Consider the following 8,917-nt stretch of genomic DNA (forward strand, 5'->3'; position numbering starts at 1 on the left):
GCATCAGGCATCATTTTTACCGGCCAGGCTGGTAAAATACAGGTCAGGTGGCAACCCTACTTGTAAACAGGCCACCAATATGTGTACCTACCTATAGCATTCTGAAGCTGATGCCTCTGCTTTTGCAATTCCTGCTGAGGCTGCTGGTGTATTTTCTTACTGTGATCTGTTTCTCCAAGTCTATACTCACCTGGTGCTGGATCTTTGGTGGCTCAGAAGGCCTTTTTAAAAGATGTGTGCCTTGGGTCAACCTCCCATGTATTCAAAAAACTGCATATCTGCATTTTTCCCACTCTAAAAATGTGGGACAAGACCCCTTGGTGATCGGTGGTTCCTTGAAGTACTGGAGGAGTTTATAACAAGTAAAGATAAATAAGGTGAAGGACTGACAGAGCTGAGAGAGGGACTACAGTAGCTGAAATACTAAGAAAGATCCAGTGGAACACCAAGGAATATGTAAACGGCAATTTATTCTTGTTGGAGTGAGGTAGAGCAGGTGTCCTATATGGCTAGGCAATTACCCTCTTTAAGAGCAACATCTGCAGTGAAGAAGGGATTTCTGGAGCACTAGGAACCCTGAAGATGGGGGAGTTGCATCTCTTTAAATGATTGGTGCCATTGCTCAGACTGAAGCAGAAGCAGCTGATTTCTTGTTTAAAGCAGAGCTGTTATTCTGGGGACGACAGTGTTTCTTTAAATTCTCTATTAAATGTGTAAGAAATAAGTGGGGTAGAAATGCCGCCCATTATGTTTTGGGCCTCTGTAACAGCCCAAGGCAACCAAGGCCCTTTAGCAGATTTACAACATCATTTTATAGGAAACCCTGCAGTTTCTATGACATGTGAAACAAATTTTCTGTTTTTGTCACAACCCCTAAGCTTAACTTCTCAACAAATGCCCAGAGGACACTGAGCATGTGCAATGTTACTCCTAACCGAATCCAAGATTCTGTGCACAATTGTCAAGGCCTGGATCATCATTGTTACAGTATATATAGTGAAACTTTTGTGTGGCTCAGTAGCTTCAGGATTTTGGCATTTCTACCCCATACTGTTTAGGATTTAGTTCTCCTTTAACATGCTCTCGAGTCGTCCCTGCTCTGGGCATACTTTGTCTTTCATACCAGATGAACTAGTTGCTGCACAGGAAGTTGGGGGAAATGTAGCTGATTTATGTTCACATGGGAGCAGGAAATTGTTTACAGCAAACGTATGTACAAGACTTTTTGGATTCCAAAGATTTACCAATGAAGGCTAGAAAGGAATTCATACAGCTTCATAGCTTTTGGGGAGGCAGGGGTTGCAGGGAATGTATTTGTAGCAGCTGAAAAGCCATTGGTTAGTGCATTGTTAACATTTTTATGATTATTTTTTTCTTCAGCCTTGTTCTTTTCTCATGATAAATACCAAAAAAAATGTTTTACCCTGTAAGTAAATGTGATATTTTAGACTCTACAGGCTCATGACAGCTTTTTCAGAGAGTTATAAGCATGGGCTGGCATATTAGCTGCACTGCTGAAAATGTCATCTTTCCAAGCTTCAAAGCAATCGCTTTCTGTGTGGGTGAAAGGAAAGGAACACAGATGGCAAGTGGGTGGAAGAGTAGAGGAAGGAATGTGCAGAGAGAGGAGGCTCTGTAATGGATTTGGTTTCTCTTGTCTGTGTAGGGATCATTCCATGGAACGCTTTACCTGGAAAAGCATGTGGGCAAGCTTTGGAACAAATCTGCAATAGTAATGAGGTAATTCTATTTGCTGTGCAATTTTCTGCATGGGAATTGTGATCATATGACCCGGTGCAAAGTAAATAACATGGTTGTCCACTCACTTCCTCCTCCTCGTTGCTTCAAATACGTATCCTTGGGGGGCTGCTGCAGTTCTAAATAACAAATTGGAATGCTCTTTAACTTACAGGGAAGCAGTTTTTCCATAAAACGCTGGTGCAAAAAGTGTCCTCTAACTTTTGAATAAAATAGAGCAGAATTATCTCCTGCTAAAGTCCATATATACTGGTCCTCTAAAGACCTAACTGTCAGAAGGCTTTTCCTACAGTATATATTATTATATCTCCCCTAGAATGGCTGGGTAAGTCTAAGACTGATGATACAGAGATACACAATCGGGACTATTAAAATGCATACAAGCAAAAATAATCAGTTAGTTCTATTGTGCTACATCAGTCTGGGTCAGGGGCGTAACTACAGGGGAAGCAGACCCTGCGGCTGCAGGGGGCCAGGAGGTATAGGCCCTAATCCATATACAATTTCAATCAATATAGGTAAAAAAACGTCCGCATCTAGACATTTTGGGGGCCTGAAAAATCATTTGCTGTGGGGCTCAATAATTTCTAGTTACACCACTGGTCCGGGTCCTGCAACATCTGTAGTGACAATAACATCTGATGAACCTTTTTTATGCAGGAAAATGAGGCAGCATGGTGAGGGGGCGTGGCTTGGACAAGTTAGGGTGTGGTCTGAATGTCTCCATTTTTCAAGTGGAAGTGTTGCTTCATGAAGAACTTTATCTTAAGCTGGCACCAGATGGTGGCACATTTTGTTTAATAAGACCTAATTCTCCTTTTTTATTCCTTCCTCCAGTTCTACATGTCCTACCACCTCTTTATTGTGGCTTGTGCTGGAGCTGGAGCAACTGTCATTGCCTTGGTAAGTATCACCCATATGTCTCTGTTAGGCTTATAAAGTAATAGCTATCATCTTCTTGCAAATCAGAATTTCACATCTCTTCGAAAAGTGATTTTAACTTCAGCATGAGAAGCATTTGGACTCAAAGGAAGTGCTTGTCCAAATTCCTTTTCTGTGTTGAGACTATCAAGGCATCGCCTTCTCCACTGTCACTAGTGCAGATATCCTTGTTCTGCTTCCAGTCACACTTACCATAATACAATGTTTCTCAGCTGGATCTGAAGCTGTCTCAAATCATGGTTTGGAAAACTAAATAGGAACTCATTCCATATAATAAGTCTTTCTAGCAGAGCATGTTGTGTGAACCACGTCTATTTCTTGCTTCTGTGGGCAGATTCCCTCCCATGTTCTTTATGTTACTCCCCACCATTACGTGCAGCTTCCTAGTATTAGAAAGTCAGGTCCAGTTGTTGTAGTTTCACTGTAAGATGGTAATAACCTTTAGAACTGCCCATACAGGGCATATTCTTTAATGCCAATTCTAAAAGCATTACTATTACTATTTTAGATACAGGTATAGGATCCGTTATCCGGAAACCCATTATCCAGAAAGCTCTGAATTACGGAAAGTCAGTCTCCCATAGACTTCATTATAATCAAATAATTCCGATTCTTAGTTGTACCTTGTACTTGATCCCAACTAAGATATAATTGATCCTTATTGGAGGCAAAACCAGCCTATTGGGTTTATTTAATGTTTAATTGATGTTTTAGTAGACTTAAAGGGATACTGTCATTTTCAAAACACATCAGTTAATAGTGCTGCTCCAGCAGAATTCTGCACTGAAATCCATTCCTCAAAAGAGCAAACAGATTTTTTTTTATATTCAATTTTGAAATCTGACATGGGGCTAGACATTTTGTCAAGTTTCCCAGCTGCCCCCAGTTATGTGACTCGTGCCTGCACTTTAGGATGGAACTACTTTCTGGCAGGCTATTTCTCCTACTTAATGTAACTGAATTAGTCTCAGTGGGACTTGGCTTTAACTATTGAGTGCTGTTTAGGATGTACCAGAGAGCTGTTTTCTTGTGTTAAGCTGGCCATAGACGCAAAGATCCGATCGTACGAATCAACATACGATCGGACTTTCCCATCTCCCGACCCTCCACTAACCATTCAGATCAAAGTCTTTACCATTCCGATCAAATAAGAACAGATCACCCAATGTTCTGCCCCTGACAGCAATCGTACGATACTTATGTCTGACAACACTAGTGACAGTCTCCCTCTGAAAATCGTACGATCGGCAATACACGCAGAGATATTATTGGCAGCCAACAGAAATTTTCTAACCTGTCCGATAGACCAAACGACCGATCTCCGACGGACGAAAAATGTCGAGACTCTCCACACATGGTCCGAAAATCGTACGAATCCACGATTCGTACGATCGGATCTTTGCGTCTATGGCCAGCTTTAGGGAGCTGTTATCTGGTTACCTTCCCATTGTTCTTTTGTTTGGCTGCAGGGGGGGGGAAGGGAGGGGGGTGATATCACTCCAACTTGCAGTACAGCAGTAAAGAGTGATTGAAGTTTATCAGAGCACAAGTCACATGACTGGGGGCAGCTGGGAAACTGACAATATGTCTAGCCCCGTGTCAGATTTCAAAATTTAATATAAAAAAAATCTGTTTGGTCTTTTGAAAAATGGATTTCAGTGCAGAATTCTGCTGGAGCTGCATTCACCAACATACTGGATTCCACAGACTGAAAGGAATCCACTCCTAAGCGGAAACCATTTCCTACCCCCCCCCCCAGGCAAACGGTGTAATACAACCCCTCCCTCAGCTTGTTCTTTTGTGAAATGATGAATTCTGGGACTTGAAGTTCCTCTGCTTTGGTGAGAGGTGCACGGATTTCCCCAGAATCCATCACTTCACAGTAGAGCTAGGGCAGGGAGGGGTTGCATTACATTGTGAGCCTAAGGGTAGTTGGGAAATGGTTTGTAGGTGTGTCATGGTTTCCTTTCAGTGTGCAGATTCAGGTATGTCTGTGTAAACCAATTGCAATTAAAATGCTTTAAAAATGCATTTATAATTATTTTTGCCAGTTCCAGGCACCTTTTTAACATCAAAGGGGTGTATTTTCCCTTTAATACAAAGCACCTTTTTAGTGATACTGCACATTAAAAAAATAAAAAAATAAACATGTAATTCTAAAATTGCCAGTCAATAACTGGGCATTTATTAAAAAGCAAATCTTGAATAATTGTGGTGGTTTATAGGATTGGACCCCCTGACAGAGCCGCTGTTCCTTTAGGTGCCATCAATAGTGATAGGCAAATTTATTCGGAAGGCGCAAATTTGCAGGGAATTTTTTGCCGCCGGCGACAGTTATGATGCTGGTGATCATTTATCGCACGCCCATTGACTATAATGCAATTGGATAAAGTAGGTGTAGATTTTGACGCCAGCGTCAACTTGCGTTTCACGAATTTTTTAGTGTTTTGCGAATTTCGTGGGAAATTCACAAAATTTTCGGCGGAACAGGACAAATTCGCCCATCACTAGCCATAAAGTTCAACAGCAGAAGGTAATTGAGAAATATAATAAAGTGTTTAATAACTGGCAGCAGTGCCACACAGAATAATTCCTTGTACCATAAATCTGAAGGAATATCCGTTTCTCATCATTGCAGCATTAAATTGGTTGAGATAGTGAACTGCGTCAGCATCAATTTAATTGACTTGGCATGTATAGAGCTGAATGTTTTCCACTAAGTCCTAGTGATACTTGTGTTGTTTCAATGTAAGCCTGATCTTCCCTCTGTCTATAAAAGCTGAGCGCTGCCCAGGGCTGCACTAGGCATGAACTTGCCATGTCTTACTCTTATTTGTGTTCTCTTCCACCAGCTGATCTACATGATGGCTACCACATATAACTATGCCGTCTTGAAGTTTAAGAGTCGGGAAGATTGCTGCACTAAATTCTAATTTGTTCTAGAAAAAGACATATTGAGACTGCATTGTTGTAGCTCGAACTACCACTGACACCCTGGACTAAAAAAAACTCAGTCTAGCATTTAGAATCTATTTACCATTATATTTTTGTGTTTTTTTTTGTTTTGTTTTGTAAATAGCAATTCTTATTTAGTCCTATAAAGTCACATTATTAATAATAAAAACGTTGTGTTTGAATGCTGCAGGGGATGAGGTTTGGCTATGTTTTCTGTTCCTAATTAGAAATGTAAGAATTAGAATTAGTACAAGCGGGTCTTCTCTGGCCTCTCTTCTTCTCCCTTCCCAGTTGTGCAGAGGATTTCCCCACAAAACATTATGGGTCTGGTGAAATCCACTGAACAATGGAAACTGTAGGAGAAATTCTAAATAAGAGGAACAGACAATTTCTGTTACACGTATTGTTTACATAATAAATAAAAGTTTTCCGGGTCGTTACTAACAGAATAATGGCAGAGACACACGCTCAGATTCGGGGAGATTAGGTGTCTGCGACAAATCTCCTCTTCTTTGGGGCGACTAATCTCCCCAAACTGCCTTCTGCCGGCTAGAATGTAAATTGCCGGTGGGATGGCACTCAGATCGATTCGTTTTCCGAAGTCGCTGAAGTTTCCTTGTGGGGCGACTTCGGAAAACGAATCACTCAGAGTGCCATCCGGCCGGTGATTTACATTCTAGGCGGCAGGAGGCAGTTCGAGGAGATTAGTCGCCCCGAAGAAGAGGAGATTTGTCGCCGGGCGACTAATCTCCCCGAATCTGAGCGCGTCTCTGCCCTAACAGTTGTTTAGAGTCCTAGTACTGCAGTATCATTTTGTACACAGCCCTTTCATTTGTATAGTAAATTGCTTGTAACAGATGTTTATTTAATAGCCAGATCTCAAAGGAACATCCAAAAACAAGGAGCCTGTATGATTGGCCTTTGACCAGTAGAACCTTGGCGCTGTACCTTTATGCTCAGGGGGCTCATTTGGCCAAAAAGAGAGGGATCTAAAGATATGTGACGTAACACAAAGTAGCACGGTACTGAGGGGGGAAGCCAGTGTGGTGTGGAATTATCACTTGGGGGGGAAGGTTATTTTTCACATGTACGTTTGAGAGGAGACCATAAGCTATAGTGATAAAATGGATTCTTTTTATAACCTATTTTTGTAGTTGAATAAACATGGCAATAAAATACTACTTTGTGGGCTGCATGCTTCTGTTCTTTACAGATACTTCTATACCCGGCTATACTTCTTTATATTATTTCATGGACACGCAGCATTTGATATGCTGGACCTCTGTATGTAATATGTGTATGTTAAAGTATTAATCGAAACCTACAGGTATTCATTAGCTCGGAGGGAGGTTGATGCCTTTTATGGCATAGTTTTAGGCATCTTCTTTACAACTGGCACTAGTTTTATTTCTGGCTTTACTAACTGACTCAGCTGTTTATCTGTCCTGTGCAGTGTGTAGCATAGGAAGTGCATGTCAGGCTATTAATACCCGTCACTACATCAGCCACGCCGATTAACTCTCATTTTCTCCCTCTCTTTTTTGTTATTAAAATACTAGTAGTAATCTAACAAGCCGCTTGCTTTGCCTCTTGACCTGCTCACTAGCAATCGTGCTCACCCTTCTCTTACAGATCCACTTCCTCATGATTCTGTCTTCTAACTGGGCCTACTTAAAGGATGCCAGCAAAATGCAGGTCTACCAAGATATTAAGGCAAAAGAAGAGCAGGAACTTCAAGATATCCAGTCACGGTCAAAAGAACAGCTTAATTCTTACACATAAAAATGATTTCCCGGCCTAATGCAACCGAGGAGCCAGTAGGTTTTTATTCAGCAAGCCGTTCATACAGAAGATTAATAAACCTGCTACTGAACTGTTCTCTGTTTCACCAATCAAAACCAGTGTGTAACAAAACATTCACCTTTGCTCCTGTATTTTCACATGAGACATTTTAAAAAGGCAGCACTTTATAAGAAGCTGTGCTAACTACATTGCCGTCTTTGGAACTGGTCAGTTCAGGAAAACAAAATGGTAGAGGTTGACGGCCATGTTGGACAAATTCTATAAAGTGTTACCGTTTTGAAGTGACATGTGAACACTTGAGCCTTTTGTATTTAACGCCCTCAAAAAGTCAACCGCCCAAGTGCCAGGGAAAACGAGTGTGTGTGGTTTCACTGCTTTTATGAACACTAAAGTGTTTGTATAGTGACAGATCCTGCCCATTCAAACATCCAAGCGACATGAGCAGAAATGGTTTAGTAAGTGCTGGCTCCCCTCCTATAGTTCTCAATAAAGGTACAACGATTGTTCCAGTGTCTAAGTCTACGGAACAACGTGGAAACCTACTCATTGGTGCATTTGAAGATATCGTAGAACATTGTTGATGTAAGTCTTACATGATTTCAGTAGTTTATTGTGGTTCCACGTCATAAACAGGATATTGAATTAAAAAAAAAAGGAAAAAAATAAATAAAGTGGCGTAAGAAATGCAGACGGATGATGCGCCATCTCTACGTAAAAATCCAGAGATATTCCTAATGTACTTCTGAAATGTGAACAGAGGCCTTTCATGTATTTTGTTTGGTTACAAGCCAAAAAAAGTTAAAAAAAAAGATAAAAAAAAAAAGCCTTTGAATATTTCAACACACAACGATTACTGTATGTAGCGGACAATGTAACCTAGTTGCCTAGCTTTTTGTTCAGCAGATGCATGAAGGTGATTGTTTTAGCCCCGTGTCCTCATTTATGGGTAATAAAGGCAGTGGGGCTCATTTATCAAAACTGGGCAAGTTTGCCCATGGGCAGTTACCCATAGCAACTAGGGATGCACCAAATCCACTATTTTGGATTCAGCCGAACCCCCGAATCCTTTTGCAAAACATTCGGGCAAATACCGAACCGAATTTGCATATCCAATTTAGGGGTGGAAAGGGGAAAATATTTTTTACTTCTTGTTTTGTGACAGTCACGTGATTTCCCTCCCCACCTGTAATTTGCATATGCAAATTCGGATTCGGTTTGGCCAGGCAGAAGTATTCGGCCGAATCCTGCTGAAAACGGCAGAATCCTGGCCAAATCCCGAACCGAATCCTGGATTCGGTGCGTCCCTAATAGCAACCAGTCAGTGGCTTTTTAAAGGCAGCTGCAGAATGAACAATGAATGCAACAATCTGATTGGTTGCCATAGGTTACCGCCCATGGGCAAATTTGCCCAGTGTTAATAAATGACCCCCTGTGACTTCAAATACAGTATTTTTTTTTT

General features: G+C 41.2%; 1 protein-coding gene across 4 annotated transcripts in view; it reads left to right on the forward strand.

Annotated features, from left to right (window-relative positions):
* The window catches only part of gpm6b.L (glycoprotein M6B L homeolog), a 77,765-nt gene extending 69,470 nt beyond the window's left edge, over nt 1-8,295 (forward strand). For 2 of the 4 annotated variants that reach the window (XM_018244941.2, XM_018244939.2), the window contains exons 5-7: nt 1,667-1,740; nt 2,596-2,661; nt 7,288-8,295. In XM_018244941.2, coding sequence (XP_018100430.1) covers nt 1,667-1,740; nt 2,596-2,661; nt 7,288-7,437 — 290 coding nt within the window. In that variant the 3' untranslated portion in view covers nt 7,438-8,295. 4 annotated transcript variants of the gene reach the window in all.
* The last annotated feature ends 622 nt before the right edge of the window (nt 8,296-8,917 follow it).

Source organism: Xenopus laevis, chromosome 2L, assembly GCF_017654675.1.
Source record: "Xenopus laevis strain J_2021 chromosome 2L, Xenopus_laevis_v10.1, whole genome shotgun sequence".
Classification (NCBI taxonomy): domain Eukaryota; kingdom Metazoa; phylum Chordata; class Amphibia; order Anura; family Pipidae; genus Xenopus; species Xenopus laevis.